Source organism: Melanostigma gelatinosum (genome assembly GCF_949748355.1).
Source record: "Melanostigma gelatinosum genome assembly, chromosome: 18".
Classification (NCBI taxonomy): domain Eukaryota; kingdom Metazoa; phylum Chordata; class Actinopteri; order Perciformes; family Zoarcidae; genus Melanostigma; species Melanostigma gelatinosum.
The window spans coordinates 20,490,909-20,508,100 of NC_136651.1; the positions used below are offsets into that span (position 1 = coordinate 20,490,909).

The 17,192-nt window shown below is 43.0% G+C and overlaps 2 protein-coding genes across 2 annotated transcripts; one reads left to right on the forward strand and one right to left on the reverse strand.

Moving 5' to 3' along the window:
- Positions 1-506: 506 nt before the first annotated feature.
- Positions 507-3,785, reverse strand: ajm1 (apical junction component 1 homolog; the record flags this gene model as incomplete). The annotated part of the gene is made up of 1 exon (XM_079288790.1): positions 507-3,785. One exon carries the CDS (start codon positions 3,783-3,785, stop codon positions 507-509), a length of 3,279 nt encoding a protein of 1,092 aa, XP_079144916.1.
- Positions 3,786-14,822: 11,037 nt separating this feature from the next.
- Positions 14,823-16,834, forward strand: minar2 (membrane integral NOTCH2 associated receptor 2; the record flags this gene model as incomplete). Its single annotated transcript, XM_079289061.1, has 3 exons — positions 14,823-14,969; positions 16,135-16,383; positions 16,634-16,834. 3 exons carry the CDS (start codon positions 14,823-14,825, stop codon positions 16,832-16,834), a joined length of 597 nt encoding a protein of 198 aa, XP_079145187.1.
- Positions 16,835-17,192: the final 358 nt, after the last annotated feature.

Here is a 17,192-nt window from a genome sequence, read left to right on the forward strand (position 1 = left end):
CAGGAATGTGGTTAAGTCATGAAGCAACTTTGCATAGAAAGTATTTCCGAAAAATAATGTTTAATATTTTCTGTATGATTAACCACTTGAGTCACATGTGAAAAATAGTAATGTTCTACTCACAGAGATGGACTCTCATTTAAAGAGGCTAAGTTGAAAAACAAACATATTGATAATTATTTGCACAAATCAAAATACCATAATATGAAATTAGGTAATCCCTACCAAAGGGAATGTGTTGTAACAGTGAATGACCAGGATACAGACAACTGAGGATAAAAGGTATGTGCTTGTTAAAAAGATTAAAACAAATAATGTACTATACTCATTCTGCACCTGACAGGAAATATTCTGAAAAAGAATAATACTGATCAAGCAGACATGAATATATATCATTCTGTTAACAAAATACTTATCTACAAATGTGTGTAATAGGATTGATATATAAATATGTGAAACAATATATATGTATTTCTATACATATATATTTACAGCAAAAGGTGCGCTTAAATAATGTCATCAAGGAGATGCGGGGTGCCGACCCAGTCCAACGTCCTGGGCTCCGAGGCAGCCATAATCATGCACATGAATTGTTTGCCGGTCCTCTTATCGATAGGATAAATAGTTGTGGGTGTGAACCTTCTGTTACTTTCCACAAACTCACAGAGCTGCTGATATACCTGTGGGTATTCATGGCGTAGGAAAACCCCTCGAATCCTTAACTCCCGTTGTATATTTATAAAACAGATTTCCCTGGCCTTCCTGCCTTCCTCTCCCTCTTTGTCGATATCTGCTGTTCCAGGGGGTGGGGTGAGGATCAGTGTTTCCATGTCACTCTCTTTCTTGTGAACCTTTCTCTCAGGGCTGAAGGAAGCCAGTGCTACCTTTGCATATTTTCTGACAGTTGGAGCTTGGTTTCTTGGAGATGGCCCCTCAGGTAACTGGTCACCAACAGCAATGGATACATTCAAGATGAAACATTCGTTAGGGTCGTACTCGGTACCAGCTTCGTGTAGCTCCTTACAGTACTCCCCTAAGTTGTCCTTGAAGCTTTCAAGCTCTCGGAGAGACAGGTATGTAGGAGACATAAGTAGACTCTCCAGGCCATACTGCAGGAATTTACTGGATGACACTGGATTTGGAAAACCAAGGAATAGAACTCCTCTACCTCGAGAAAGATAGCCAACCTTGGCAATACGGGAGAAGGCTTTGTGGACTTCAACAGTCTCCCGGCAGTGTTTAATGATGTGACGACATATGCTGCTAATTCTGCCATACAGACAGCTTTCTTTATGAATGTCCCAGTCCTCCCTGCGGCAGTTACGAGAGCAGTAGTAAGTGTAGCAGCTGTGGCAGGATTTAAAATATAGGCAAGCATTGAACAGGGTCTCCGTCCTCCGGCATTTGTTGTTCGAGCACATCATTGTATCATCCTCATCTGGGCTCTGATCTGGAGAGCACTCATCTGCACTCTTCATTGCATCACTGGCTCCGTCCATGTCTCGAAAAGCATCAGGATTCATTCTTATTGAGGTTGGCTGCTTGTCAAGGGGAGCTGGTTCATCTGTATATGCCTTTGAGCTCTTTCTGGACAGAGATACTGCTTCTTCCTCATCAATCAACTTCTTTAGCTGATCAAGAATGTCCTCACTTGCCCTTCTACTGGGTGGCTTGTAATCAGTCACAAGATCTGCTAGAAGCTCATCAAGTTGTTCAAGGCTTTGCTGTAGTGAGGCATTGTCATGTATCTTCTCTTTGGTTGAGCTCTCAAAGTCTCGCTGAAATGGTTCTGGACCCTCGGTGGTTCTGGAGTCAAGAATGTCCCAACTGGCTGACCGTCCTTCAGCCTTAATAAGTTTCCCTGGTCTAATGTCATTATCAGTGATTGTTATCTCAGGAGTGACAAACCAGAGTTTACTATTAGTGCTCTTTGATGTCTCTGTCGGGCTTTTGTCAATTAGTGAGCTATCAGACATTGATAAGGCTGCATAGCGTCTTGGTGAACTGGAGAGATTGACTACCACTGGTTCTGGTTTGTCACCTGTGACTGCTGCAGGCTTCCTGGAGTCAAGAAGATCATCATAGCTCTGACCCCGCTGTACAGGAAGAGGTTGTTCCCTCTCTACACGAGAGTTGAGAATATTGTCCCAGGACCTTGAGTACGATTTTGATTCTGTGCCAATTCTTTGAGGTTCTACACATGGGTTGGCATACCATGGTGTTAACACAGGCTCTTGACGGACTCTGGTTGGGGTGACTTGAGATACATAAGAGGCAGGATTGGTGGAATAACCAGATGCATCTGAGCCATACCAGTCATCTGTTTGTGCCGGAATAACTCTAGCATGTCTCCGGCCTTCCGTGTAATACGCCCTTGCTGGAATATGATGCTCTGGAGGCATTGCATACATGTCACTGGAATAATAAATCCTTGGAGGAGCAGTCTGGATTGGATAAGATCTTGGATCATCCCCACAAAATATTCTTGTTGGAGGTGTCTGTATGATGTATGGCCCGGGTTCATTTGCTGCATAGGGTTTGGGATACCCTGTCGGCACAGAGTATTGATAGGGCTCCATCTCAGGATAATAGGGTCTTGTAGTTACAGCATGCACCATTCGAGTCCTTGGATCTTGCACATATTGCACTTTTGGCGTATACGTTTGTCCTGGTGTGTAACGTTCATCATGAAAGCTAGAACTTGGTTGAGGAGGAGCAGTAGTCACATATCTCCCTGGATCATCTGCATAAAAGAACTTAGTTGGCACATTGGGACTGGAATGAGCTCTGCGTTCCCTTCCATGGTAATCACCTGATGAAGGCATTCTTTGCAAGGGAATCTCCATGGGTTGTATGCAACTATTTGGCATGCTGCGGGAATATTGATAAGCTTGCCTACCCTCTGTGCCTAATGAATCGGTGGGAGTTGGTGTTCTTGAGTAGGCAAAATGGCGTGGCACAGTCAGACTCCTACTCCCCCCACTGTGGTGCCTCTGCCAGGGTATGTCCACTTGATGTGTAGCCTGTTTTCGTCCTGAATGATGTAATGCTACATCATCAGGTTTTATGTCAACTCGACACCTGACATGAGGACTAGTTGCTGGTTTATCCAGCCCTCCATCCTCAGAATTATCAGCAGCATAGCTTGGTGAGTATCTACTGCTGTCACTCATTTGAGGCTGCAACTTAATTGGATGGACGTCATGCATATGAGCCCTAGTTGCTGCGTGGGAGGACTCCCTACGCGGTGATACTTCAGGCCTCCAGCGAGAGTCTCTTGGAGCCCTTTGGGACTCCCTGCCCTTCCTCCCTGAAGATGAGGACCCTTCAAAAGACACAGGGGTGAGACTGGTCTGGACTCGAGGGGCACTTTTGGACCTGGTCCTTCTTTTTTGTTCGGGGACAATGACTTCACTGGTCATATCTGCAGCCATTGGTTGAGGAGTTAATCTATGGCTGAAAATGTCTGGAGCAGAAAAGCGGTATCTCTGCTGGCGGCCCAAGGCGTTCCAGGCAACATCTGGGTTGGCTGCATGCCTATCAGCCTTCTTGTATGGGGACTCCATTGAGTACTTGTGTGATTTTGGGTACTCCAATGACCTGTAGTCAAAGGAACGACAGTGTCTCTTATTGACTTTGCTCTTACTGTCCTCCAGTGTGCTGTAATGTATAGAATCACATTGTTTGGAGGGTTGCAAGGACTTGTAGTGTGAAGAAATGGAGACCACTTTAATATCTCGATGCACAGTTGATACCAGTATGTCAGGAGGGTCTGTGCGTGTCATCTTAAAGGGACTCCTCTAGTTTTCGCCATCAAGTTGCTTTAATGCTGATGTTGCCTAGAGAGGTGAACAAAGAATTGTAGTTAGGGACAATAAACCAGGCAATACAAATGTGTTCCACCAAGTACCCATGGAGAATAAATACTATTCAGTATGGGTTACTTTTTACAAATTAGTCTCTTGACTAAACTATGGCAGAAATAATAACTACAATTTAGAATATGTATATGATTCAATATATGAGCAGGTTTGGTTGTGGTACAAAAAAGAGCTGTATTGCAAATTAGTCTATGTATTTTCTGCTTGCAATTATCTTTAATGTAGAAACATGCTGACAGGTTTGTTTGATGAAATATGTTTTGGTGTTCTAATTGGTGGTTATGGGGTGGTGAAAGATTTCTGGGGAACTTTAGCTTTAGCCAGAATAGATGGGCTGAATCCTTCACTAACATCGAGAGATGTCAATATTTATATCTGAATGTTAGTTCTTCTCTGCATGTTCAGGATTATGTAGAAACTATGTGAATTTCCAAATAATCTTTTGACAGTGATGTGATTTGTTTTGTTCAGCAGTCAAGTACCAACGGTTACATTTGTGGGGAAACATGTCACTTAGTTTGCCTGCGTAGAAATGGGATGTCCACTGAATTGTAATCTTAAAACTGACTAAAAGCATTTACAGCTTCTTAACTTCCATAAACACTGAATACTCCTGTTGTTACTAAAGCTTGAAGTATTTTTAAAGAATTAAACTGACACAAAAAAATGAGCTCATCACATCACATGTTCCTGATGTCTTTCTCTGTAAGAGCATATTCATCTAGGCTGAAATAATTAGCTCTAATGAGTTTTGACTTCATGCTTTGTTGATAATGATGACGTTGATAATATCTTCAATGATGAGAATCGCATCAAAAGTATGGCCAAATATAAATACATGAGTCTAAATCTATATTTGGCATGTAGCACTGGTTATTCTCACAATACAGTAGTGATGTTATCAAGGATCCTTTTGTCTTGCAAAACTGCAACTAATAAAGTGAACTTTACTGATACAATGTCAATGTACTAATAGGCTTTACAGGCCCACAACTTTGCATCAATATCAGGTAGTGCAGACGTTATGGTAACCTGAGGAGTTTCTACACGCCCCATTGAGCCATTTTGTTTGCATCACAGCATGCAGAAATGCAATACACATTCCTGTGGACAGTTTTGCGCTGTCATACCAATTTGCACTGAGTTGTGGTAGTGCGCCAACAGTCGTGGCAATGTGCCAGCAAAGGCAGGAAAGAAGAAGACAGTAGCAAGCAAACAGATATCAACAATACAGGATTTGAAAGTACAACAAAAAGGCTTTTCTGATGTATTTTAGGAAAAAAAATGCACTCGGCACTCTAGTTAGACCTCAAGGATACACACGATGTATAAGTGTTTGTTTACTCGACAAATGCTGCCGAGCTTCCGGTTGAACTGAACTCTTGCTCTTTGTCTGTCTGTCTCTGAATATGCTGCTGCTAATCCAAGGACCTTCCTGATGGGCCGGAGGAGTGCATCAAGTCCAACAAAAGTCACCAATTCTGAAGTCAAAGTATTTTAGTTTTGTCAAGCCTCTGTTATCATGAGACAGTATCAGTGTGAGACTATAAGTAAGGCTACAGACAAGATTGAAAGCACAGCTTTTTACAAATAATATTGATGGTATATTCTGATTTGTGTTGTGATACATTTGTACTATACTTGTGAGGATGTATGTGTCCATGTTATATTGCCTTATCTTGCCCCTAACCCATGCCTTAACCATCACAACTAAATGACTACCCTACCCTACCCTACCCGAACTGAACATAAACTTCATTCTAACCTTAGCCGTTGTGAAGCTCAAAGTGGGTGGCTCTGGCAGTGACGACACAGACTAACTCCTGGCTAATCCAAAAGTGTGAAAAGAGGTTGTTCATTGGTGGAGCTGACAAGGCTCTGGTAAAGCAGCTTCATTTCTCTGCACCGGAAGTTGCCGCTTGGGAGAAATGTGCTTCTGGTGTGACCGGCTGCATATTGCGGCCCCTTTCTTCTGTTGCCTGCACTGCAGCACACATGACGGTCAGAAGGGGACACTACCATATCAGCAGAGATAACGTCATGCACAGCAGACTACAGGGCAGATATACTAAATACTATGACTTTATTCTAATTGAATTATTCATTCATTAAAGTAATATTGCTTTTTTTCAAGATATTATGACTTCTCAAAGAATAACATATGTGTTTTGAATGTGCTGTAACTTTTGAAACTTTTTTTAACATATGAGCTGTTAAAGTTCATTCAAATGAATCAATGAATGAGGTGAATTAGTGCCTCATGCTCTTTTAAAGAGGTGTCTTACCCCCCAAAAAGTGACAAAAGAGGATGCAAGAGTAAACGACGCATGCCCACATGTGTTGACTCAGCAGAGATGACATTACATGAGAGATGTTGATTTACAGGACAATTAATATTTGAAAGCAACTCAAAATGCTGAAGAGCCTTACTGCATTATATTCCATTGTATTATAATTGCCATCTGATCCCGAATTTTGTCTTTTCCTTTACATTAATAAAGATATTTACAACATGAACTGATGCAGAAAATAATCACCAGAATGTAGGAAATTAAGTGTTTGATGCTCAAAATCCCCTGCGGGAAGAACCCAAGCCATATGTCCCCACCAATGATGAAATCAAACCCTGGCCCTCGGTCATGGGTCATAGGTCAGCCACCATTTTCAGTGATGAGGCCTTACATTGGCTTAAGTCAAGGATTAGCAAAATGCAGTGAAAAGCCTTTAATTTGGTGCCAGTCACTCATGACTTGTAACCCAGTGAATGATAAATGATGCTATTTGGTGCCTCTGATCTCAATGACTGCACTCGCTACTACATGAATTTCACATATGATTTAAAAGGCAGGAGTTTAAAAGTATGCAGGAATTGAAAGACATAATACATACATAATAATACAGAATACAAGCTGCTGCAACCTGTGTGAGACCCCCGTAGGAGAAAGAAGCTGACCCAGATTGAGCAACTGGTCGAGCAGACGCTCAGAACGGAGCAGATGGAGAATGGTTATGCTGTTGACATGGCTGATGTCTTCCTAAAATCCTGTGGCAACTGCAGCCGAGTGCACATTTGTAAATGTCCTTTTAAAGGAGTACAACTGTCAGAGAGCAGGCAGCCGTTCAGTGAAGGTCATGTTCAAATTGAATGTTAACAAACAAAACTACAAGTCTACCATACTGTAAATACTATCAGCCCACATGTTAACATTGTGGTGGAATGGTTATATTTGGAAATGGATGCAAACCAAACCCAGCTTTCAATTCCTAACCCTGCTTTCTATTTTCACGAATCATTTTTCATGATCGACAAAGATGATGTTGAACAGTTTTTTCCCAAAACAACACATTCAAAACAAAAAACAGCTCTTCCTAGAATGATGATGACTCATTCAAATTGCAACACTGACACATCAAACACGTACTCCTGGAATCAGCCAATTTACACTTTCCAGTAATAGTATCTCATATATTTTGTGACAGGAGTAACAGCCTTTACACACCTGCAGCGTGATGAATAAACAACTAGAAAAAGCAAATTCTCGTCTACAAATATTATATATCCAGGGCTTTTATTGTGAAAGGTAAGAACGGAAGGAGTAGTTTTGGTCTGCGCTTGCCTTTGAAGTTGCCAGAGTCTTGGCTCGGACTATATAGATATATAGATAGATATAAGTGCTCAACTCATTCTGCACAAAGTGATTGGTTGATGCGAAAGCTCAGAAACAACTGCCTCAAACTGGTCCCTTGACTATCCAGTGTAATAGAAGGGGAAGTGTAGTAGTGTTACTTCTGGTCAGTGATCATAGTGAGCACTGTTTTGTATGGTGCATTGTGGGTATTTGCTATGGAGCTGCTCTCAGTGCACTGCAACACTGCACCACTGGCACTGAACACCCTAGAAAATGTCTCTCCGGGCAGAACTAATTCAAGCTCTCTAGGCTTACCCTCCCCCAACATCAAGACACACACTACACTATACATGAAGCATTTACACTTCGAGGGGAGCTCTGTTCCACTGCTGTATATGTGCCAGCTTGAAGCGAGTAGGGAGTTGGGGAATAGGAGTGTTTGTAAAGGTCATGCTGATGTTCCTATTCTCGCTGCTCACAGCCTGATGTGAGACTTACAGAGAGATTTACAGTCAAAACATTTAAAGTGCGATAGCTGCTATCTGTCAATAAGCATAGGCAGAATCGATGGTTTGTTTTATACCTCGGTTTTGGGGTCATAATATGTCACATACGTGACAAAGAAAAGCAGAAAATAAAAAATGTAAAGATTAAAGGGGTTAGTATGCTTAACATTACTAGTTTATATGAAGTTTTTGAAGAACATGTCTCAAGGCAAAAGTGTTTATACCTGTTCCAAAGGGCCACACTCAAGGGCCAGGCAAAATGCGTATAACAACCACAGACTGTATAAGAAGTGGACGTAGTTGTCGTGACGTCACCGATTGGTTTGGGCTTGCTGTTATGAAGCCCCGAGTTCGGGTGTTTTGCAACCAGTAAATGGAAGTTACCATATTTGGAATGCAGAGGAGGGACGTAAAGATGTGGTATACGTCTCTGGTAGCTGTAGCGACCTGTCAATCACTGTGTAGCCCCGCCCTAAAGCATACCCTGCTTTATGGTCTATTAACTCGGACCATACTTTACCAAATGAACATCATGCTGTATTAAAGAAGACTTGAAACTATCACCCCCTGACGGCCATTAGAAAGAATGCAAGGTTAAGACACTTCTGCATTGGCTTCACTATTCTGCTGACGACACCACTGCTCCAAGATACATTGGCAATATAGGCTAGAAATCTAAATACAGAGACAGCTACTGCAAACTGAGCAGCCTAATTCACCAGCAACTAATACTGTATCTGCAATCATTTATCCTCCCTTGAAGAACAAGTAACTACAGATATTCCTTCTCCAAAAAGGTGGCCTTTCCAGGACTAAATAGCTTTTTCGGTTCAGTTTTTCATAGGATGCATCAACTGGCCTACAACCACCGTGTAACACATGTAGTATCCTGTTAAAGCTTCAGGAACATGGTAAGCTCTTATCCTCCTTTTGAGAAGCCTAAATATGCATCAACAGATGGAAACAAAACAAAGAACATGATCAAATGTATAATGAGCTATGAGTTGGTAAAGTCTGTGACGAAAATAGAGGATACACATCATGCTGTAATTATTCATTACTGTTGATGAGACGGAGAAGCCAAACCCTGCAGGCAGGGTTTAAATGCAGCAGTGTCGAGGCAGCTATAAGCTGCTGCTCCTCTAAGGACTACAGAAATGACTGAGAATGGCAGGTGTGGGGAAGACTCAAAGACACATCTGTGCAGACAGCAGACTGATCAGAAACCTAAAATGCTTCAAATGAAGTCTAAGAAGGTATAAATACCCAGCATACTCAATGTTCCCTGTAAACATCCAACATTTGATCAAAGACAAGAAAGCTCTGTGTGCATAGTTAAATCTATTTTCACAGCAGTGAATCATGGGTGGATGTTACTATGCCACCTTGCCACTCGGTTGGCTCGTCTTAAATGTCTCAACAACTACTGGATGGATTGCTGTGAAATCAGCCTTTCATGTACCCTCAGCATAAATTGCAATAACGTGGATGATCCCTTCACTTTAATTTAGTCCAGTACTTTGGTTTATTAGGATGAAATGCCGACTGATATTCCCTTCAGCCTCAGCTGTACTCTGAGGATGGTAAGGTGTTGTCCTGGAGTGGCTTACTGTGGTTAGTTGTTGTAGAGTTTTGAATAGTTAATTTTCGAACTCTCTGCCCTGGTCATGTAGCTTGGCTGGGTATCAAAAGCGGGGAATGAAGTCGTTGAAGATTCTTTTGGCAGCTGTTCTTCCAGACTTGTTCCTCGTTGGATACGCTTGGGCAAATCTGGTGAAATGGTCTATGACAACCAAGATGTATTCATAACCTCCCTTGCTCGTCTCTAAATGCATGTAGTCAATGGAGACCAGTTCCAGTGGTGAAGTGCTGGTGATACTTCCCATTGGTGCTCTGATGAGGGTGACAGGTTTCTTCTTTTTGATACAGGGGCATCTCCTCTTTTCATAAAGGGCCAATAGAACCTATCTCTCGCCAAGGTAAGGACTCTCTCAGTTCCTACATGACCCATGTCATCATGGTGCTTTAAAGCCACTGGGTGGTACTTTGTTGGGAGGACGAGTTGTTATCGCTGCATTGTCTGCCTGTACAGCAGTTGATTCCTGATGTGGAGTTTCCCCCATTCATGCATGAGTTTTTGCGGCGGTGGTGCCCAGCTTCCATCAAGGTCCCCAGTCCAGTGGACGATAGAGCACCAAAGTATCCTCCACCAGCTCATTAACACGCTTATCAACCCACCTGTACTAGCATACCCTGACTTTGACCTGCCCTTTACCGTACACACTGATGCCTCAGAGCAAGGGTTAGGTGAAGTGCTTCACCCGCGCCAGGAAGGAAGACAGAGTCATCGCCTATGGTTCAAGGACTTTGTCTCCGGCTGAGTAGAACTACAGGCTTCACTCTGGCAAGCTTGAGTTCCTCACTTTGAAATGGGCTGTTTGTGAGAAATTCAGGGACTATCTGTTTTATATACACGGACAATAACCCACTAACATACGTCATGAGCACGGCCAAACTAAACGCCGTTGGTCACAGATGGGTAGGTGAACTCGCAGACTTCCGATTTGATATCAGATACCGACCAGGGAAGAGCAATGTTGATGCTGACACCTTCTCTCGTCTACCATTGGACATTGACAGGTATGTGACAGAATGCACCGAAGAATTGTCCAAAGAAACTGTATTTGCAATGTGGGAAAGTAGTCAAGCTGCAGAGAAACAAGACATTGCTTATGTGGCAGCTCTTAATCTTGCACAAGACCCAGAACCTCATGGGATAGGACATCTGCCTACTATTAACCATGATGAGCTCGTCAAGGCTCAGAGAGAAGACCCAGCAATTGGGGCACTAATAAGACTGAAGGAAACAAAGAGAGTCTTGTCAAAAGGCAGATCATCTTGGACATGGGAGAGCTGGACCACGTCCCCGAGACCAGCATCGAGCTGGACGTGGTCTGTGAGGATGAGAACTCTTTTTGCCTCTCGATAGACTCACTCAAACTGCTTGTTTGGCAGCTGGAAGAGCGCAAGGTGGAGAACGAGGCGACGTGCGAGGCTCACCAGGAGAAGATCCGCTGGCTGCTGGGCCGACTGGGTGTGCCTCAGGAGGAGAGAGAGGCCTTCAACGAGCACATGGTCACATCCAGGAAGAGGAACCTGGAAGCGCTACAAGCACAAGTTCAGCGTCTGGAGGACCTCAAACAGCTGAAGATCTGCTCCACAGACAGACTCATCGATGGCTTTCGATGTTCTTCATATTCAGGCTGGTTTAATGGATTTGGAGCTCGTGGAGCCAACATTAGCAGAAAGTGAATGCAGTGAAGAAAAGTCCCAAAACAACTGCGAGACCCCAAATCCAGCCTGGTAGAGATGGGCACACAAACATCACCTGGACTAGCCCGGAGATCCAGAGGCAGACCCAAGAAAAGCAGTGCCAATTAATCTATTGAAAAAAAGACTTAAATTGTCAATCTTCTGGTTTTAATAAACAGAATAACTCGGCCTCCTTTTTAAAAAGTTCTGTCCAGTAGTAATGAAATGAGTGAAGATTCTGTCCTGCTGCTCTGCTGGAGTGAAGACCTGTGAGGGGTTTTAGTGAGGAAAGCCCAGGTGTAATGCATTACTTGAGCTGAAAGTATGTGGGTAAAAAAGTTATTGACTGCACATTTCCATTTCAGATATTGTACTCATATGAGTCTTATATAATGTCCCCAATAGCAAAAACTAAATCCTATTCAACATCTGAAAAAAACTAGGGATGTAAGGCAAGGCTACTATGAGTTTAGCGAGCACTCGACAGTCAGTCTTAAAACAACACTCACGTAGCTACTAAACAACTACATGAAACAAAGTAATCTATAAACATGTTCACTAAACATTGGTCCATAATTCATATGTCATATTTGGTGCACTTTACAAGTCACTAACCTGAGAAAACAGGAAATAATGAGACAGGCAAACGTGGCTTCTTCATTCAATGTCTTCTCGAGCTATGCGGAGACGCTGCACGCGCACATACAAGTATAGGGCCGCGAGGCAAACCACAGCGCTGCACTGCCACCTACTGGGCATAGATAGAAATACACTTCTGAGGAAGTTTTATTACTATTAGCAAAATCACAGACATTTGTTCTATAAAATAAACAAAAATGTGACCATACATTTTGTGTGCGTCACATATAGCATAAAACACATTTTTCAGTGTGCTCTTTAAACTTCCTGTCCCACCCCTGCATCGCTAATTGCAGTTTGCGAGTTCATATTTTTTAACGTTCAAAACCACAGCACCCCCTTCAGTGAGTCTTCATCTTTAAAAGCATATTTAAACATTTGAGAAAATTGACTGTAGAAAACGAACAGGAAAAAAGCTAAAACAATCACTACAAGTGACTGACTCACTAATTGATGTTTAGGCAATAGGTCTGTGTTGGGTTTCTGCTGCAGCTTCGGAGAAGAAGAGAAGAAGAGTTCCTCTCTATTGGTCTCACTGTGTTGAATGAATCACAAAAAGATAGTTCTGAAATGATTAGTTGTAAACTTATCTTATCACCATCTGGGGCAAAAGCACCAAGCAAAGTGATTCCTTACTAAAAATACTCGAGATGTGGTCCAGCTTGATGGTTTTCTACTGTTCTACATTTGACATGATGATAAACTAAAGCGATTGGACTGTTATGTGATGATGATGATTGGTCAGTAGTTTTCGACACAGTACAGCACAATGCTTCATCAATTAATGGGATAACTCATCAATAATTAAAGTTAAAAATTGTCATCAGGCCTATAGGCAGATTTGATATAAGAAGTTCTTAAAATTCTTCCAAAGTTATACGATTAAGATACAAATGTAAATTAATGTAGGCTACGGTTAGTATTTTAGTAATCTATCGATCAATCTACGTATCTGTCTGTCTATCTGCACACGTATTGCGGCCTCCGTACAACTCTGCAACATCTGGCTAGGCTTTTCTGCCGGGTCTCCTCGCGACAGAATCCGAACAGCTCGTGCAACCTCCGCAACACTGCGGTGCACAGGGCCCGTCTCCTCTGGTGGAGAAACAACTGTAACACCGTAACAGTGCGATGCATCAAGTCCGAACGAACGTCGCATTAACGCGCTGAGCTAGCAAACACTGCGTATTAGCCCGACTGCTGCCTCGAGCCACGATCCTGATGCGGATGATGTCAGTGATCGAGGACGGGAGCACGTTTGTCATCAGCCGGACCTGCTGAGCTCAGAACACGCGACCGCTAACACAACGTCATGCTTTTTTCTTTTTTCCTTTTTTTTGTCAAAGCTCCGAATGGTTAAATGCATTTTAATATGTGCACAGACGCGAGAATATATATGCACAATCCATATCGTGATGAATCTGTAGCACCATCGCGGTGATGTCAAAGGAGACAGAAATCAGCAGTGGTTGCAGTGAGTGGAGGTAAAATGCACCCGCTGTAGTGGCCGTAGCCTGCACCGCAAAAGCCCCAAGTCTTACCGCATCAGTCCGGACTGCCAGCCTCTGCTGATCCATAGTGTGTGTCAGGGATGCGATACGAGGCAGTGCGATAGTGGTTTCCCGATGACGACATCGGACATGTGTAAGAGGTAGAGCTGCAATATCCGCCTTATTGGTCAGGTTCCCCGGATTCTTTTCCACTCTTCCTTTACGCTACATCGTTGGTTGATTTCTGCGCAACCCCGCTGCACCATCCACCTCTACGTGGCCTCTCTCTCTCTCTCTCTCGCTCTCTCGCTCTCTCGCTCTCTCTCTCTCTCTCTCTCTCTCTCTCTCTCTCTCTCTCTCTCTCTCTCTCTCTCTCTCTCTCTCTCTCTCTCTCTCTCTCTCTCTCTCTCTCTCTCTCTCTGCCTGCATATGAAGATGTCTTCGGATCATGGTCAGATCAGAAAAATTATATTTGGTTTAAAACAAAAAATACGTTAAGTTATGGATTGACCGACAACTTACATCATGAGCCAAAGTGCTGATCCACAGTAAATTGTGGATCTTGATAACTTTTTATTGAGGTCTTTAGACTGATGGGTTCCTGATGGGTTTACGGTCGAGGCTTTTTTCTACGTCTCCACTTGTTACACCAAATTTCATTGATTTAGGTGAAACTTACAGCTACTACTCTCTAACATGTAGGGGGCGCTATTGAGTCATTTTTATACACCCATGCCCGAGACAAATCTTTCCACAGGTCTGAAGAGTGTGCCAAGTTTGGTGAGTTTTTGAGCACCTTTAGCCCCTCAAAGATTTTCATAAATAAAAAAATAAACGCTACAGTTTCAGTTGGGTCTTCGCCAATGCAGCAAATCTTCATTCTTCAGAAGCTGGAACCCTTAAATATATGAAATATATCATGAAAATTAAAGAAAAATAATCAGGTCAAGCAAACATTTGTACTTAAAGGCATGCAGGGTTGGTAATCGTCCTCAAAAACATTTTTGATATATTTTTTTGAAATTCTCATGATGTCCCGACAGTTATCAATGAATGAAATGCTCCGACAAAAAAGAAAAAAAAATCTGGACTGTGCGTCTGCGCTGGACTTAACGCAGTTGACTGGTAGAGATGTTGCTCATGTAAACTAAGGCACTGGGCCTCCACCTCTCTCTCATGTCCACTGACACTGTTGGTTCTCAGCATCAGACTCTTAATGGTCAGGTTTGGGTTACACACACCTGCAAGTGATACCGGCTCATGAATATCTTGCTCTTCATGAATTATTACAGAGCTCGCGAGTTGTAGTGAGCATGTGCATCCAGCCGGGCTGCCGTTCAGTGTGGACGGCGCAACACAGCCGGGATGGACATCTCTGTTCTGCCGAACAACAACCATCCGGAGAAGTTCCTCCAGCTGGACGTTGGGATGCTGCCGGCCACACACGGCATGTTCCAGGTCGGGGCAGTCGTGTCCAGTCAGAAACACTGGCAGAACAGAGTCTACTCTCAGGTATGGACGAAATGTCCGTGTCATCTCTCTGTATGCTTTTGGCTCTTGTTTCTCCCCTTTGACATCGAAAGCTGTGTTTTGTTCCTTAACAAAATTATTCCACATGACAACCCAACACAAAGACATGATTCATGACGTGCGTTTAGTCCTCATGAATGATCTTCTAGCAGAGATCATGATCACCACCTGGAGCTACGTGGAGATAGTGAGCTTGAAACAAGAGAACAGGACAGTGCTGCATCCAGTGTTTATCCAGAGGAATATTTGATGTATAATCCAGATCAGGAAACAGAGAGGGTGGCCCTAGAGCGGGAAAGTAAAATCAAGTGAAAGGAAGTCCAAACTCTATAAGTCTGTCCGTACAACATATCACACCATCGACCCTTAAACCCTGCTCATTTGATTCATTGCATGTGTGTCAGGGAATTTGCACCACGAAAGTACAACATGAACTAAATCACAAAGTTCTTATACTCAGATCAGAGATCCTGGATAGCCGCTATCATGAAGCTGGTTATCAACTCACTGCTGACTGGATGCGAGTGCGTTCATGTGAAAATAGTTCTCACTCAACATCATTAGAACCGTAAAGGAGTGTATAATATGAGATGAGATCTAACGCCGATATCTGCTGGAAAATGTGATAATTGCCCGTGGGCCTGTGTCCAGAAGGCACGTTCGGTAATGTCCATATGTAATACACTGTAAAAGTTCAAAGTAATATAAGACTGTTTTTCCAGCCAAAACAAAGAGGAGCGAAAATAAAACAGGAATTTCTTAAAGTAGGTCACCTATGTGGTAGAATTGTGCAGTTCTAGTCAGAGTTGGTGCCCAATGAAGGGAGGGTAGACTTCTCTATTGCTCTAAAGGGGGAAATCTACAACAACCAACAACTCACAATGTTGCTTTTAAAATCACTGAAGCCAGTTATGTTATTCTGAGCTGCGGTGATGGACAAGCGTATAAAAGCATCGACACTGTCAGGAATCCTTTCAAAATAAAAGCAAGGAAAGCACAAATGAAATGCAGAAATGATGGTCATCATGTATTCGATGTATTCTGGTTTAGGCACCGTTGTATTTGTGTCTCCGGTGTCTTCTCTTCGTCTAAAGAAAGTGTGGTGGATGTGGTGAGAATTAAAATTGCTGCCTTACTGTCTTCACAGAGGGGGCAAAGGGTAAAGACTGAGAGCTGGGCCCCTCCATCCCCAGAGGCCCCTCCCGTGTGGTTTGAGGACAGATACCTGGAGAAGCACATCACACCAGACACTCTGAAGTCCAACATTAAAAGGAACCCTCTGTTCATGGACATGAGAGCGATGGAAGCGGCCGACAACAAGAAGTCCAAGCCCTCCTGGACTGTCAGGGAGTACGACACACAAACAATCCACGGGAACCTCGCCGATTATTTAAAGGTGATTTGTGGAGAGGAGAGGCTGTGGGTGACCGACAGGATGGATGGCTGTTTGGGGGGGGGGAACCAAAAGGTCACAATCGAGGACAGCTGAATTGGGATACACTTTGTAGATTGTTTGATTTCACATTGTTGATGGTGCTACACTGACTTCACACCAACTGACCCCCAGGGGCCCCAAAGGCCCTAAGCAACGCACATCAGTAGATATGAACAACTGATGGCGATGCCTATTTTCATTTTCTTTGCAGGAGGAAGAGAAGACTCCGAGAGATCTGGACTTTTGGCTGGAGGATCTCTACACACCGGGATTTGACTCTTTACTGAAGAAGAAAGAAGCGGAACACAAGAGAAAAATACTTTGTAAAATCTTTTCTGGAATAGTTTTGTTGGTTTGTGCCGTACTTATTGTAATCATAGTGCCAGTTGTGGTTCTACAGAAGCAAAACTGATTGATGAGGACATTGTCATCGGACCCTAATGTGCATCTATTACCACCACTTCTTCTCAAAGCGGTGGTAATAGATCGCTCCGTTTTCATTATATTCTGACAGAGGACACGGCTGGGGACCATGAATATCCTAGGGCTATCCATATTCTAGGGTTATCCATATATAAGAATAAATGCAAAGTCATCCTTAAGTGTGTAGGATTTCATTGGGGCTCTATTGGCAGAAATAGAATAGACGACAGATGACAAGAGCGGTCAAAGTTGCAGTAAATATTTTGATCCCATTATATCAAGTCCACTGTCTCGTTTGATAAACAAGACAGAAACAAACAACCACAGATGCTAAATATATGCAAACA